We start from the raw sequence: 17191 nt of genomic DNA on the forward strand, positions 1-17191 counted from the left end.
GGTATCCAAACAACAACAAAAAAAGAAAAGAAAAAAAAAAAGGAAAAGCATACTCTCTGGGCTGGAGAGATGGCTTACAAGATCACTTGCTGCTATTCCAGAGCATCCCACTTCAGTCCACATCAGGCTGGTGGGAGTAACTTGTGCCTTTAATCTGAGCACTCAGGAGGCACAGGCAGTGTAATCTCTTGAGTTTGAGGCCAGCCTGGTGTACATATAAAGTTATACAGGACAGTAAGGGCTATACAGAGAAACACTGTCTGAAAGTGAAAAGCAAGCAAACACAAGAACTAGCAAGCCCAGATGGCTGTTAGCAGATCCAGGACTAAAACAATCTGTAAGTCTTACAAAATGGCTGTTATAAAGGATAGTTTGGATGTTTTCCAGAAATGGTTAAACAGGAAAAGTGCACTTCTTTAACTCATTATCATCTTCATCTGCCTACGACACAATTATCGACCAGAAAAAATATCCCAAACATCACCTATGAGTACAAAATCAGTGGTCAAAGCAGCTTTATTTAAAATGAACTTTGTGCTGACACACACATGCAAACAGTGTTCTCAAAGAATGGTAGAAAAGAACTGCTCTGCCTTTGCTGTCGGCATGCGTAGTTATCCTCTAGTACAGAGACCAGTTCCTAGCTATTACTTGTCAAGTTTTTCCAAAATTACCAGTCTGCTTTCTACAGGAGTGATTCTCAATCTGATTCTCAACATTTTTGCTCTCTAGAGGCCATTTCGCAATATCTGGAAACATTTTTGGTTGTCAACAACCTGAAGAGAGGTGCTACAAAGGGTGAGGGAAAAAACATCCTTACGGGGGAGGCTGGAGAGATGGCTCAGTGGTTAAGAGCACTGATTACTCTTCCAAAGGTTCTGAGTTCAATTCCCAGCAATCACATGGTGACTCACAACCATCTGTAATGGGATCCAATGCCATCTTCTAGATTTGTCTGAAGACAGCTCTAGTGTTTTCATACAAAATAAATATTTAAAAAAAAAAAAACCACATCCTACAAACAATAAAAATTGACTTGTTCCAGTGCATCAGATGCTAATGATAAGGCCTGCACTTAAGGTTGCAGACATGATTGCCAAGATTCCAGGTTACTGGAAGCTGGTGAGGATGTATTTGGTCTGTCTGTCCTGGATTTCCGTTTCCTTATTGCTACCTATCTTCCTACCTCTTTCCCTCTTATACCTACCCGATTGGTGTGGGCTCTGCCTTATTTTCTATACCTACGCTTAAATGTCAAGTGCAAACCAAGAGCCTTTAACACTGGTCTAGGGCACCTCCACCCTCTGCTCCACTTTGATCTCTAAATTTCCTTCTGTTCCGCCATTCCCTAACAGAGGCCTTGGCTGCAAACTCAAGCTCCTCCCCTAGTTGGCTGCTTGATGACCTGATGTGATGAGTGAACCATTTACACAAGCTGATTGGTTGGCTGTTCAAGCCATTGCTGTTCTGGCCGGGGGTCAGCAGGCAGTTGTAGAGCCTTCTAAATCCTGCTGTCAACCTCCAAGGATGAGTTTTGTAGTTTCGTAGATGCTGAAAAACAACACTTTACATTGAAAGGATCTGTGAGGTTTAAGAATGGTCCCAACAGGGGTTGGGGATTTAGCTCAGTGGTAGAGCACTTGCCTAGCAAGCGCAAGGCCCTGGGTTCGGTCCCCAGCTCCGAAAAAAACAAAAACAAAAAAACCAGCAAGAATGGTCCCAACACTCTCATTTTATTTGGTAAAATGGGTAAAATTGGAGAAAATGGGGATTACTTGGACTTAAAACTGGAAATAACAACAGTATTCTGCTCTTTTCTTTTCTCTGCCTTTCATTCTGAAAGGTGATGCTGGGACGTTAGCTGTAAGGAGAAGGGAAGGCAGGTGAGCGGTCTCCACCTCACACAGACAGATGAGCTCTTATCTCAGATGAGTAACTTCTCCACGTTCCCTCCCGGTGGCGTCCCTGGGGATGACACCAGTACCTCTTACCAATGAGAATGCTTGACTTTGGCTTTCTCCTTACATCACACTGCCTCTGTGCTTTGACTCTTGGTTCTTACAAACTCTTCCTCCAGGCCAGCCTGCCTCAGGGTGTCCCGGTAGCGCTGCTCTGCTTCTTTCCGGGCCAGGGCCTGTGGAATGGAAGCGACCACAGTGGTCTCAGGAAGTAGGATCCTGAGTTACTTGGGTAATCAGTCTTTGTAAGAGTGACCTTTCCACCACTTTTAGTGCTAGACAGGCTAAACAGGCGGTGGCCCAGGAATTACTTAAGAGCCTTATTTTTAGCCCCATTTCAAATGCAGGTTTACTCGTCATTCAGTACAAATACATTTCTCTAACACTTGTAGGAGGTGTCAGCTTTTAATTAATGGAGAGCCACACCTGTGAAAAGCATCCAGACCATCCTCAGGAAGACTAACATATTACAAATACTTAGCAGGAGGAATATGGTCTGCAATTAGCTCGAAGGCTATCTTGTTTGACATATCTAAGAACAAAACCAAGGCGCTTGGTGTTTTCTAGATGTTAAAAGGTCTATGGGGGAAGGAGTAAGCTCGCTCAACAAAACGAGCTCAACCTAAGTGAATTCTAGACCGCCCAGATTGGGGAGGGGCATCTGAAGGAGGAGGAGATCCACTATTACCTAGGAATATCACCTGCTCTGTGATGGAGCTCGTGCCCACAGTGAACCAGAGAGCCAGATACAGCACTTAACTGCCTGGGGTGGGTCTTTCTGGATGTTCCAGGGCTCTAGGGCTTCCTTGGGAGATCTCAATGGGATTCACCTTCTTAAAGTCCAAAGAATATTTTTCAAATAATTCAGCCTAAAAGCCACTTATTCTGGAAAGAGGCTTGACAGGTGCTTACAAGCACCCTGATCTTTAAGGACCTATGTTTGGAGTAAAATGGCATTACTAAAGCAAGTTAGCCTTTCATCATTATTAGCAGTGTAAAAGCTGGGTGTGGTGATGCCTGGCTACAATCCCAGCACAGGGGAGATTAAGGCAAGAGTATGGAGGGTTCAAGCCCAGCCTGGACTCCATGAATTATATAGTAGCGTGAGCTCCATAAAAAGAAGCCCGTCTCCAATACCAGAAGTTTGTGTCCACGGTCCTTTGGCCCTGTCACTTTGGACTTCTGGCCAGGCACCCCTATAGCGGGGAAGCATGTGGTAGCTGCTGTCTGCGTCATGGTGGCCAGGAAGCCGAGAGAATGCCCATGTGTCTGTGCCTTGTATTCCACCCGGAGAACCCCAGCCTATGAGACCAGGCTGTCCCTATTCAGGGTAGTTCTTCCTTCCTCAGCTAATTCTTTCTGGAAACACTCTCACAGACACACCCAGAAGTGTGGTGTGTTAATTTTCTGGGTCACCAAGCACAATCAAATTGAAAAGATTAACCACCATGGAGCTCAATTTAGAGTATCTAAGTTTTAAGAAAGTAATCACAGAGTAAAATCTTTTCACAATTTCTAAGAAACCTTTGACCCAAGGCAGAAAAAAGTTGAGAGTCTGGATTACCTTGGTCACTTGTTCAAAGAGATAGGGCCTGGTTTGGATTCGTCTCCTCATTTCCTCCAGTTCTTTCTTGTATTCCTTTGCTCTCTTACGGTCATTGTTCCTGGAATTAACAAGGTTTCTAGAAGCAACCAATCCCTTCAAAATCAGAAAGCCTTCATGCAAGTTAAGCAGGGTCATTCTCGTGGACACTAAATTCCTATTGCCTGCCAAAATCCACGACTTCCTCTGATGTAGTTCACCCTAATGACTCCATTTTGCCATTTCAAAGCCAGTGATATTCTAGAACCTAACCTAACCCTAACACGGGCACCCATCTGACTGTGGAAGACACTGACCGGTTCTCCTTAAGCTTCGCTTTGAACACCTCTTCCAGGCTTTTGTGGGGATCCATGGCTTTTGCCCGCAGGGTCACTGATTTAGACATGGCTTGACAGTTCTTTTTGTGCATCTCCAACCACTGAATGCTCATGTCTGATTTGTCCTTCTTTTCAAGTGACATTCTAAAAGAGAGAGCAAAAATAGCAGTTGACCTGGGCACACATGTAAGCATCTTAGGAACTTTTCTGCCAAGTCAGTTAAGTCTTGACTTTTCTTTAAGGTGTGTGTGTGTGTGTGTGTGTGTGTGTGTGTGTGTGTGTGTGTGTGTGTGTGTGTGTGTGTGTGTATTTGGGGGGGTAGGGCTATGTGCAGGTGTGAATGTGGGTGCTCCCAGGGTCCAGAAGAGGGCATCAATTCTGCGGGAGCTAGTTCCAGGCAGTTGTGAGCAGCCCAGTGTGGATACTGAGAACCATATTTAAGTCCTCCGTAGTACATGCTCTTAACCACTGAGCCATCTCTCCAGCCCTAGTTGGTGTTTCTATGAATAAAATTTTCTATAGACTTGCCACAACTATGTTTTCTGAAAAGAATGATTCTGAGGATGAGCACAGTGGCACAGACCTGTAATCCCAGTGCAGGAGGAACAGATGTTCAGGATGCCCCAGCTACAGTGATTTTCATGTCAGCCTAGCCCATCGGGAACCCCATCTCAACAGCTACTCTGGGACAAAAAGCAATGGCAGATGGTGCCCTTCCTGCTTTCTGGGTCTTGTAATTTCCCACATGAGAGGAATTCATTGACTGAACAGAACACACTGGGTAAAATGGCCGTAAAAAGCTAGGACTAAATAGATTTGTTAGGTGTTTCCTTTGTCAGGAGCAGTACTCATAGCTACCATCTACAGAGCTGCCAACCAGGAACCAAAGACCCTTACATCTCATGTAACTGTCACCAGGCTCTGACGAGGTAGACTGGCTGTTCTTATGTGGGGGACCGAAAGGCAGAAAGCCTCTGCTCACTACTCACCATGCAAAGCAAAAGCCAAAACCACAACCAGGATGGTGGCCTTCTGAGTTTGCCCTGATCGCTGTGCTCTCACGGCGGCCAGGCAATGACTTAGGTTCACAGTTCTCTGAGAACACAAATCTCCATTTCCATAAAGAGCTGGAAACAGGCCTCTCTTAATGTAGACAGTTCTATGGTGGGTTCCGCCAAAGACAAAATAACCAAGACTCTGCACTTAGAAATACATTCAAACAGATCAAGAACCAGGGCACAAAAGCTTCATCTGCTAAAATCCTCAACTCCCTGATGTTGGAAGGCAGATGTGCTGTCGTCTGTAGCTTGGCTGCCTCTCATTTGCAGGGCCTTTTCCTGGGCCTTGGAATTCTGAGAGACTTGGCCTAGGGTTAGTACCGACAACATCTGAGAGGGAAGCATCTCTGTGTCCTAAGTATTCTTACGAGGTCTCAGTGTAGCCATGCTCCTGTTGTGATTCTTAAATATTTATCTATTATGTAATTATGTAGAAGTATACTGTAGCTCTCTTCAGACACACCAGAAGAGGGCATCAGATCTCATTACAGATGGTTGTGAGCCACCATGTGGTTGCTGGGATTTGAACTCAGGACCTCTAGAAGAACAGTCAGTGCTCTTAACCCCTGAGCCATCTCTCTGGCCCTCCTGTTGTGAGTCTTGTTTCTCCATTCTGTTTAATGTCTTTTTCAGATGTCTGATGTGATGTTTCTCTCAAGAGCACGTGCAGAACTGAGATAAGAAGCTAACAGCAGGTTGGGGATTTAGCTCAGGCAAGCGCAAGGCCCTGGGTTCGGTCCTCAGCTCAGAAAAAAAGAAGAAGAAGAAGAAGAAGAAGAAGAAGAAGAAGAAGAAGAAGAAGAAGAAGAAGAAGAAGAAGAAGAAGAAGAAGAAGAAGAAGAAGAAGAAGAAGAAGAAGAAGAAGAAGAAGAAGAAGAAGAAGAAGAAGAAGAAGAAGAAGAAGAAGAAGAAGAAGAAGAAGAAGAAGCAGCAGCAGCAGCAGCTAACAGCATTGCTCTCTTTCCTAGAACTTGGGTACCATACATTCTGAACCTTTTATCCTCCTGGACTAACATCTTCTAGCAACTCTTTGTTCTGGAGTTCCTCATGCAAGTCTCCTGATCTCCACCCTTTGTGAACCTTTGGTTTGCAGCCCTCACTTGGGCATGCTGGTACTTTTTGCTGCAGGGTCTGGAGCTAGGCACCCCATTTGGTTTCCAAATGACAAATTGCCTTGCCTATCTCTTGGACGTAGACCCTTTGGTTCTTGCCACATCACCTGCATACCCTGGAAGCTCAGTCCTTCTTTCTGGTTTATATTTAGAAAAACTATTGCCCTTACAGATGCCTTGTTTTCTTTCAAATGACCATGTTTCCCACAATTAAAACAGCAGACATTTTGAGATCTGAGACCTTTAGTGGCTTGGTCACAGTATTTTTGCAAATGACCACACCTTCCATAGTTAACACACTATGCATTCAGAGATCTGAGGCCTTTAGCTATGGCTCTCCCATTACTGTGCATTATACACGACAGAACCAATAGCACCATCTCCTGACCCACTTTTCTATGAGGCCGCCCTCTCCTTGAGATGCCTGATAGTTGTTTTGCATTCTCTTTACATTTTCAGATGTCAGTCTCAGTAACATTGAGTCTGATGTGGCGTTGTTCACAGCTGAAACTAACCTTTGTTAAAAAAAAAAAAAAAAAAAAAAAACAAGTCAGTGAGGGCTTCCCCTGAGCCTTGGATAGGTTTTGTAAATGATACACAATTCTGTCCTGGCTCCTCAGCTGCTGAATGACATCATTCTACGATTGCGCCTTCAAGTTGACATGTTAGCATACCAACCTTCACCTAACAACTGGGCCATCTCACAAGATTAATTTGCTAGCTCTGTTGTTCCAGCTTCGTGGATTCTTGTCTCCACCATGACGACCGATGCAATCTGGTGCAACTGTTACCAATCCCGTCCAGTTTGGGGAATAATTCTGAGTTTGTTTCACATAGGGCATACCATAAGACATCACTGCCTTTTAAACCACCTTAGATCCATTCTAGAACGCCATGCTATTTTGTCAGAACCTTGTGAATTACCCCCATTAGCAGGCATAGGCTGTCTACCTAGTGGGAACGCTGCTGGTGACTCTGACTCAGAACTGCCTGTCCTCAAGAGGTGCTGTGGTTAGGTTTCACTGTCTGCTGTCCCGTCTCCTCTGGCCCTCCTCCTGGTTTTCATTTCTGTGACTTGGCTGTCCTATGACACAGGTCCTTCACCTCTCTGTACCTGGGGGGAACTCCCCCTCTCTGGTTCGGTCACTGGGAAGGAATCTGTTCTCCCTTGTCTGATGTTCTCCAAGTTTGTCTACCTCTCAGTTTCTCTAGCTGCACAGCCAACTGTTACTTTTTCAAGAAGAAGAAACCCTCTTGTCTTCCCATTTCCTCCATTTCTGATTCCCAAGCTTCTCCATTCCCACCCTTATTTTTCCAGTTGCTCATCTACTCTTTCAACCCTTTTATAAACAAAATAGCCCAAAATGAGGAAAAGGAGAGGAAAAAAAACTGCTGTTGAAAACCACGGGGCAAGGGTGCCCCAGCAAGAGCTTCAACAAAGCAACCCCCCGCCCATTTTCCTGCCTTCTGCTCTTTGGTACTTGAAGTCAAACCTTCCCCATGTTGGACGCCACTTATGTGTGGTTTTTTTTCTTTTTAATTTTATGTTGTCTCCTTTTCTGACAAACAGTAATCTTTTCTCTGAACTCCTTGCCAGCCCTCCTCCAATCTCCAGCATCCCCTTCAAAGGTTGTTTTCCCAACCATTCCTCCCTCAGTTCCCTAACAGCGTGCTTAAACAATCCCTTCCCAATTCTCCCTACCAGCAGCTCTAACCTATACCAACTGTCCTAGCCTGTCTGCTCAGCTCAGCTTCTGACTTGGCTGTAACTGCCTTCTCACTCTGCAGCCGAGTCCACTTGCCACCGCCTCCTAACAATATCTTCTCTGGCTCAGCTCAGCTCCTGGCTCAATGGTCTCCTATCTCACTCTGCTCAGTCTCTTTTCTACTCCAACTGTCTCCTCTTTAGCCCTACTCAACCCTTCTTCTGACCCCAGGCTTCTCCAAGCCTACTCTCTGACCCTACTCTTCCGCCACTTGGATCTCCCTCCTCCCTCCCCCTCCTTCCTCCTCTCTCCCCCCTCCTCCCTCCCCCTCCTCCTCTTCCTCCTCCTCCTCCCCGCTTCTGCTGGCTTTTTATATCCTCTCCTATTCCCAGAAGTCCAAGAGGCAACTGACAGTGAAGGTCATAGGATCAAAATTCTCTTGAAGGACCAGGCACACAAAATAAATCATACTACAAAGTAGGGCCCTCCCGGCTACACCTAGGGAGCCTTCCAGGAGGCACTGAGGTATTAGTCCCTTCCCAGGCCTCAGCCTGTGCTACATCACAGCTCCTGCTCACTTCAGAGCCCTGGCAGAGGTCTTCCTGCTGACTAAATGAGAGCAGTGCCAGAGTCAGGTCAGCAGAACTGTTAAAAAAATCCACAGGCTAGGAGTGTGACAAAGTTGCAGAAGGCCAGAGTTTGATCTCCAGTACTGAACCAAAAGGAGAGAAAAGAAAGGACGGGGAAGGGAAGGAAAGAAAAAGAAAAGAGTAGAAAAGGAAAACAGGCTCCTGCTTCCCAGCGGACTCAGCTTGACCATCTGGGCAATGGGCGTGGCATCTTGTCTCTGGTGGGTTCTGCTCTGCTTGAGCCTGGCTTTGTCTTCCCTTTCACACAGGCTGTTGTCTTGTTTTAGAAAGGAAAGGACATTGAGCACAGTACAGAGACAGCAGGCTGGACAATAACAAACTACTACTCGGGTCTCATACTCAGGCTTCTCTTTCTGGAATCTTCTTTCCTCCAGAGTCTTTGTCTGACCCGTTCCTCTTTATCCATTGGCAAGGTGGCTCTCACAGCATGTGTGTGGAGGGGGTCAAGGGTCAGCTCTCACGTTCTACCATGTGGGTCCTGGGATGGAACTGAGGTCCTCAGGCTCGTCAGCAAGTGCCTTTGTCCACTTGGCCGTCTGGCTGGCCCCAGCTGCTCACTGACTCTGGCTCCCCCTTATTGCCTAACTGGCTGTGCAGAGATGCACTTCTCTCTGCCCACTGCTCACCTGCAAGTGCAAGGCTTGCTGGCTGGCTCGTGGGTGTACTTTTACTTGGGTCCTGGGCATCTGAACTCAGGTCTTCGTGTTTGCACGGCAGAGGATTTACCATTGGCACCATCTCCCAGCCCCTTCTTCCTTATGCTTCATGTTTTACCTCAGACATGTGTCCCAAAAGCTGTGAGGCCATGCCCCTAGGCTTCCCTGTGCTGTCATAGTCTTCTATGCTTGCACTGCTCAGAAGGCAGGGTAATTACTCTGAAAATCCCCATGGTTCAGACTGCATGTTACATTGTCAATTTTCCAGGGCATCTCAGGCTTAGCCCTGTGTCTTGCCCAGACTGGAAGGGTGACAGCATATATCCCTGCCCCATCCAAGAACTCTTTCACCCCTAGAGTGTTTCTGGTAATGGAGAAGAGGCCTAGCAGCAGGGCTAGTCCCAGGATTTGGGGCTAACACCTGTCATGAGTCTGCTGTGGCCTCCTTACTCACCGGACTGCAGATTCCCGCTTCCTGGTAGCATCTGTGATGTGCACAGGGAGGGTGTTTACAGAAAAAGAAGCAAGGCCACTCAGAGAACGACTGCTTGGCAGGGGTGTAGCTGTTGGCTGAGGGGACTTCTGCAAGAAAGGAGGTGACATGGTAACAGTACGATTAGTTTCTATCCTAATTAGGACTCAGTTTACTCAGTTTCAGGGAAGAACTAGAACTGAGGATCTTTAATCCCACCATTAGAGATAACGTGAACAAGATCTTGATTAGTTACAAGGCCCATGCTTGCACATCGGGTCTAATGTTTTAATCAACTGAGAAGAGTTCTTTGGAATGTGTGATTAGTTTTGGCAGTGTAATACTGTAGAGTTACTTGGGAAGAGAATCTCAATGTGGAACTGTCTGGATCGGGTAGACCCAGGACATGTCAGTGGGGGGTTGTCCTGACTATATTAAGGTGAGAAGACTCTCCTTCTGTGACAAGGCAGAGACAGAGCAGCGCACACGTGTGTATTCATGGCTCTTCGCTCATGTCAATATGATACCACCTCAAGCTCCTGTGGCTTTCTCTGCCCTACTGCAACCTGGGAAGACGAGGGAAAACGAGCCATCCTCCCTTCAGTCGCTGTGGACAATCACAGCAGCGGGAAACAAAGCTAAGACAGATTGGGCTCTGAGACTTGCGTGGACTCAATATTTGCAAAATCCCTCTTGGGAGGTGCGAAAGGGAATGTTCTTGTTTTCAGTTTACAGAATGTGGATCTGTGTGCAACTCAGCAGGTGTTGGAAAAAATAAAAACTAAGACAGAAAAGTGTCAAAACATGTGCCTCCCTCTGGGATCTGGGCCTCCCCTGTTATACTTTAGGCTGCAGACCCTGCCCCTCCCTGCTACCTGCCTGGGTTCTCATCCTCCCTCCTCCAGCAGTAGCAGCATCACAGGATCGTGGAGTGTGACACAGGTTGGCAGTCCTTAGCAAGAAGGGCTTATTTCGAGTTGTCTCCCGGGTCTCCCTTCTCTCAGCAGCTCTTCTCTGGAAAGCCTTGTAAAGGCCCTCATAGTCAGGGACCTCGGGGTTCACCCGAGGCTGGAATACGAACTCAGTCTGTAGAAAGCTCAGCTTTTCCTCCTGGGTGCGGGTAGCCGTTCGGGCAGCCCTGTTACTCGAGGCACTGATAGGAGAGGAAGACATCTGGAGCATGTCCATGGCTCTCATCTGGATTCGGATTTTCCTGAGGAGCTCTGATTCTATGAAGAAGCAATAAAAGAAGAGGATCTGGAGAATGCCTCCCTGTCGCCTTTTGAGGCAGACTCGCTATGTAGCCCAGATTGGTCTCTGATTTATTTAAGCCCTCTGGCCTTGACTTCCTGAGTTTGTGGGACTACATGCACAGGTAACCACAGGTCCATGCCTTCCCTCCTTTAAACACTAACAGTCGTGTGCTAAAGCATGCAAAAAACAAGTGAACAACCAAACAGAAAGGTAACAATCATTCCCCAAGGAATTTGCTCCTCTCTGAGATGAGGCGGTGAGGAAGCCTTCCCAGAGGCAGCGGGCTGGAGATGGCACTGGCACTGGTCCTGGGGTTTGCTTCCATACTTATGCTAGTCCAGAGACTTTGGTGGGTGCTTACTGAGAGGGGTCTCCAGGCTCAGCCTGGGGACAAGGTTGCTGTAGGACCTCCCTACAGACCAGTGGTTCTTGACCAGTGGGTCGTGACCCCCTTCGGGGGGGTCACATATCAGATATTGTACAGATCAGACATTTACATTATGATTCATAACAGTAGCAAAATGACAATTATGAAGTAGCAAGGAAATAATTTTATGGGGGGGTCACCACAACCTGAAGAACTGTATTAAAGGGTCTCAGCATTAGAGAGCTTGAGAACCACTGTGGGACAGACTCCAACCTGAATATTGTAATCCCTGAATATTGATCCTGAATTCCTTTAGCACCTCTGTGGACAGCAGACCACAGGTAGCCAGAGTGTCCTTACCCTGGAGTTTGTCCCCAAGGGCTGGTTCCAGAATGGACTTAGGGATCTTTCTAGAAGTGGCCTTCTTTGGGGGGACCTTGGTCTGAGCCACGGCAGCTAAGTCTCTCTGAGGAGTATCTTCCTTTTGCTCTTCTTTCTTCTCAAGGAAGCTGAAGGGCTTCACGGAGGAGAGAAGCAGCTCTTTCCTCTGCTGAATACGGGCGCGCCTCCTTGCCTCTCTGCGCTCCATGATCTCCTGATACAGGGGCAGGTAGACGTGCGCAGGCACAGGCTGGGCCCGGAACTGCCGGTGGCACTCTGCCTCTTCCTGGCCCTGCTTCTGGGCCTGGAGCCTTTCCTGCTCAAAAGAGGCAGGTGAGGCCAGCCACTGCGCTTTCTTCCGGGCCTCACGCAGTGTCATGTGGAATGGCTGAGGCACAGTGATGGAAGAGGCCCAAGAGCAAACACTTCTGTGCTGGGAGGGAGGTCCAGAGTCTGAGGTTGGCAGGGTCTGAGCCTTGGGAATGTCAGAGGGAAGTCTAATCAAGGAGCTGCAGCGTCTCATGGAGCCACTCCTAGGGGAGAAAGCAGTTCTGTGTATGGACCCAGCAGTCAGGAGGTGAGGCTCCTCCTAGAGCCCCCTCCTTTCCCTCCCTTCATTTCTATCCCAAAGCCCCAAAGGCCTCTGGGTTCTTAACCTTATCAGCTAGGCCTCCCTTCTTGCCACAACACAGGTCTTCTAAGAATTCATACAGGAGGGGCTGGAGAGATGGCTCAACGGTTAAGAGTACTGACTGCTCTTCCAGAGGTCCTGAGTTCAATTCCCAGCAACCACATGGTGGCTCACAACCATCTGTAATGAGATCTGATGCCCTCTTCTGGTATGTCTGAAGACAGTGACAGTATACTCTCTCACAAACATTAAATAAATAAATCTTTTAAAAAAGAATTCATGGGGGTTGGGGATTTAGCTCAGTGGTAGCCCTAGGCAAGCGCAAGGCCCTGGGTTTGGTCCCCAGCTCTGAAAAAAAGAAAAAAGAAAAAAAAAAAAAGAATTCATGGGGTTGGGGATTTAGCTCAGTGGTAGAGCGCTTGCCTAGCGAGCGCAAGGCCCTGGGTTTGGTCCCCAGCTCCGAAAAAAAGAAAAAAGAAAAAAAAAAGAATTCATACAGGAATTGCCACTTTGCATTCTGATAACTGCACGCAGTCTAGTTGGGTGGCACAGGGCTCAGAGTCAGAAGGATCCAATTCGAACCTTAGGTTCTTGGATTTCCCATGTAGAGTGGCAGAAATATTAGCTACTTATAAAGTTATTGGGAAGAGAGTGCATATTATATTTGTTAAAGGCCAGTGTGGTACCACATGCCCGAAGCCTTTGAGAGCTATAACTGGGAAGTTCAGGAGTTTTGGTCCAGCCTAGACTACGTGAGAACCTGTTTCAAAAAAAAAAAAAAAAAGCTAAAGCATATATGCTGTGATAGACTTGGACACGGACAGCGAGCCTTGTTGTTCTCGGAGGAGAAGATGTTTGGGAAAGGCACCCCTTTGGTCAATCCCACTGATTCATGAGCTAAGTAAGTGTTGCCTGAAGTTACTGAGGATCACTGGGTAAGAACCAAGACATGTGGGCTGGAGACATGGCTCTTCCAGAGGGCCTGGGTTTGATTCCCAGCACACACGGCAGTTCAGAGCTGTCTGTAACTACACTTCCAGGGGAATCTGATGTTCTTCTGCTCTCTGGCCATTAGGCATAAACACGGTATACATACAAGCGGGCAAAACCCCCACAGACATGGATGTTTTTAGAAAGAGTCTCAACACGCAGCGGATCCAAGAACTGATTGGGAAGCAGCAATGCAGAGGGTGCTGCCAAGGGGAGGGCAAGGCCCTGAGATACAGCTGGAGCATTGCAGCCACTCGATGCAATGTCTTACCTGAGAGATGGAGGCTGGACCTGTGGCTTCCCCCTGCTCTTGTCTTGGAAGAAGCTCTCCAAGTTTTCCTCATCCTCAGAGCCATTCTGATCACTGTCTAGATCAGACTGAAAGAGATTCTCCAGGAGAGCCCACCTCCCTCTCTGCCTCGGAACCTGGATGGTTCTGTGAAAGCTCCCTGTGGAGTCAGAAGTAGAATCCGTCTCCTCCTCTGGGCTGAGGAACTCATGGAGTTTGCCAGCTCTGGACAAAAACAGCCCTTCTCCAAACGGCTCATCTTCCAGCTCGGTGTCTGAGGAGGATGATTTGGGGGGAAATATCTAAAACAAAATAGAAATCAGTGAGAGTGGGGTTGGGGATTTAGCTCAGTGGTAGAGCGCTTGCCTAGCAAGCGTAAGACCCTGGGTTCGGTCCCCAGCTCCAAAAAAAAAAAAAAAAAAAAAAAAAAAAAAGAAAAGAAAAAAAAAAAAGAAATCAGTGAGAGTTACACTCTAATTTCAAAGGTTCTTAAAACATGGCTTTAGCTTTACTTTGAAGGCTTTAGTATATCAGGGACCGGGAAGGGGCAAAGGAAAAGATCCATTCTTCATTCAAAAGGCACAGCACAGTATATGCATCTGCCTGGCTGTGTGTAGCAAAGGCTGCAGAATTGCTAATGGAGTCCCTGCTCCATTCAGCACAGAAAGAGCACTCTGGGTACCTAGCCTGAACCACACAGTATGTTTCCCAGGGTTCTGGGAAGCCTGCATATGACCTGGCTACGCTCTGCTCCCAGTTCACTTGGGATTTATATAATTCTTACCCATCTTCCTTCCCTTATGTTCCCATTGGCACCCTTACTTTCCTCATGTTCTTTTTTTTTTCTTTTTTCTTTTTTCTTTTTTTTTTCGGAGCTGGGGACCGAACCCAGGGCCTTGCGCTTGCTAGGCAAGCACTCTACCACTGAGCTAAATCCCCAACCCCCTTTCCTCATGCTCTAACCAGTTTCCACACCATCACCAGGAATAGATGCTTAGTGGAGAGATGATGTATCTAGGAGAAAGAGCAGCATGGGGGAGTGGAACTCCCGACCAGAGTTTAACTACTTTAAAGGCTACAAGTGGAGCACAGTAGTTGAGTTCTTGCCTAGCATGCTCAGGGGATCAAGTGTTGGCTTCATTTCCCCGGCACCGTAAAGCAACAGCATCAGATTACATCCATCACTTGTGCATACAAGACAATATGGGGTGGGTGCCTAGTATGTCATTGTCTTAGTCAGGGTATCTATTGCTGTGATGAAACACCATGACCAAAAAACAAGTTGGGGAGGAAAGGATTTATTTGACTTATACTTCCACATTGCTGTTCATCACAGAAGGAAGTCAGGACAGGAACTTAAGCAGGGCAGGAACCTAAAGGCAGGAGCTGATGCAGAGCACATGAAGGAGTGCTGCTTACTGGCTTTCCCCCCTCGCTTGTTCAGCCTGCCTTCTTATAGAAACCAGGACCACCGGTCCAAGGATAGCCCCACCAACCATGGGTTGGGCCCTCTCCCATTGTTCACTAATTGAGAAATGTGTTACAGTTGGCTCTCACGGAGGCATTTCCTTAACTGATGCTCTTTCCTCTCTGATGACCCTGGCCTGTGTCAGGTTGACACAAACCCAGGCAGTACAGTGTTGGAGTTTGTGTTCTAGTGAGAGCAAAGGGAAATCATATGAGGATAGCATAAATTAAGTGTGCCCTTGGAAAGCTTGTCTGTCGCTACCCATCAGAGGGCACCAGGAACACACCGATACCCAGGATTAAATGTATCAACGTCTCGCACAACATCATGGAAAACTATAGCAAATGCACACGGGTAGATTAGGATCAGCATGTCCAGATTGTTTTGAGAAGAGGGATGGAGAAGGGGGATCAACTCTGGACAGGTACTGTGATGAACGAGAACAGTCTAGAAAGGTGGATACCTGTGCAATATTGTAGGGTAAAGGCAAATGATTGATAAGTTAGCATAATCACTTAGAAGAAAGAAGTGTTAGTAATTCTGAGATTATGTTATAGGCCCAAGAAAAACACTACTTCGTGGTCAGCTTGCTTTTGCCCTTGGCTGTATCTCTTAGGCAGAGTGCAGAAGCTCTTTCACTCATGATGCGGTTATGTCCAGATAAACCCATTCTAAGTTACGGTGGTTTAAGTAAAAATGTACTAATACGTTAACCTAATGAGTGCGGCACTTAGAGAACAGCTATTGTTCACTCTCTTGACTGTGCGATTCACTAGAAACTGCAAGTCCCTGACACCATGTCACCAAAACAGAGTATCCTATTGCTAGTTAAAGAAAGGCTGAAATCTGGAGCTGGGAATTTAGCTCCATGAAGAGCATTTGCCCAGAATGCACAGGATCCTGGGCTCGGTCCCCAGCACCATAAACATAGAAAAATAAACGTATGGAGTATTGTGTCTACTGAATGCATGCTTGCCCATCATTATAGTGTGGAAAGCGAACTGAACCATTAGTCGGGAGTGTCTGACTTTGAGTTTTAGGCTGACTTTTATTGTCTCAATTGGATCATGTAGTGATAGAGGGAAGGCTGGTGTGGCTGGAGGACAGAGACCTGAGATGTCCTTAGAGTGGTGGGCGCAAGGCCAGCAGGGGATGGTTAGTTGCGATTAGAGCCGTCCGTCTGAGTTAAAGATAAGTATGTGCTGTAACCCTAGCTCTGTTGCTGAAGAGCACGTGCTCAGAGGGCGACCTTGAACTCTATCCTTCCGCTTTAGTATTATAGAATTGTTGGGTTTACAAGTATGAGCCATAATGCTGGCTCCTTCACTTTAAATACAACTTTATTGAAACACAAAGTGCATTCTCCTCTGGCTTCTAATATAGTCAGAGTCATCTAACTCTCACAGTGTAATTCACAACGCTTTCACCATTCCCCTAAAGCAGCAGTTCCAACCTTCCTAATGCTGTGACCCTTTTGATACAGTTCTTCATGTTGTGGCCACCCCAACCACAGAGTTATTTTCATTGTTAATTCATAACTGTAATTTTGCTACTGTTGTGAATTGTAAGGGAAATATCTGATATGCAGGGTGATCTCAGGTGACAAAGATTGAGAACCACTGCCCTGAAGTACCACTGTAGCCTTTCATTATTATTATTTCCCTTAACCCTTCCACATCCTATCACCCTGTCAGCCCTAAGCAACCGCCAGCCTATTTTCTGTTTTTAGAGATTTGGGGGCAAATTGCTTAATCCATCTGTTTTCTAGAAAATGGGTTTGAGAGGATGCACACATCCAATTCAATGCATTTTAGTATATTTGAAGAGCGGCACATTCATAACTACAGTAAGCTTCGATACATTTTCCTTACTCTAAAACAACAACAAAAACCTTGGAAGTGTTTAGAAGTCTCTCCCTATTTCTCCTCACCTTCTCACCCCCAGGCAATGACTCACCCCCTAGATTTGCCTTTTCTGGATAATTATATGAAGATAAAGATTGCTTTTAAGATTTTCAAGGTTAATTCGTAGTTTGTTATTAATACGGTCCCTGATATCGCAGCCTGGTACAAGACAAAATGACCCACGCTCCCCAAGATTCGATTCTGCGCCTAAGCACAGCCAATATTCCACGCCCTTGGTGACACGCCCTGACTCTGGCAACGCTAAACAGCTTCCACTTGAGGATTCCCTTTGCTGAGGCATCCTGCTTACTTTCTCCACCACCACGGCTCCACTGGCGCACTTCGGCCTCCTGCAGTCCCCTCTCACAGTCATCT

At 46.7% G+C, this 17191-nt stretch overlaps 1 protein-coding gene across 1 annotated transcript; it reads right to left on the minus strand.

The window, feature by feature from the left end:
• Positions 1–1780: 1780 nt before the first annotated feature.
• Fam161b (FAM161 centrosomal protein B) lies at positions 1781–17189 on the minus strand. The gene is made up of 9 exons (XM_032909141.1): positions 17127–17189; positions 13427–13746; positions 11514–12067; positions 10412–10761; positions 9515–9642; positions 3858–4022; positions 3523–3622; positions 1992–2134; positions 1781–1861 (listed from the first exon to the last, which is right to left on the minus strand). The coding sequence occupies exons 1-8, from the start codon at positions 17187–17189 to the stop codon at positions 2027–2029; spliced, it is 1788 nt and encodes a 595-aa protein (XP_032765032.1). The 3' UTR covers positions 1781–1861; positions 1992–2026.
• Positions 17190–17191: the final 2 nt, after the last annotated feature.

Source organism: Rattus rattus, chromosome 7, assembly GCF_011064425.1.
Source record: "Rattus rattus isolate New Zealand chromosome 7, Rrattus_CSIRO_v1, whole genome shotgun sequence".
NCBI lineage: Eukaryota > Metazoa > Chordata > Mammalia > Rodentia > Muridae > Rattus > Rattus rattus.

Coding starts and splice junctions, on each gene's coding strand:
- Fam161b (XM_032909141.1), bottom strand. CDS start 17,189: ATGACTGTGAGAGGGGACTGCAGGAGGCCGAAGTGCGCCAGTGGAGCC. Junction 12,068..13,426: donor GTCCAGCCTCCATCTCTCAG/GTAAGACATTGC, acceptor TTTCTCCCCTAG/GAGTGGCTCCATGAGACGCT. Junction 3,623..3,857: donor GCGAAGCTTAAGGAGAACCG/GTCAGTGTCTTC, acceptor TGTTAATTCCAG/GAACAATGACCGTAAGAGAG.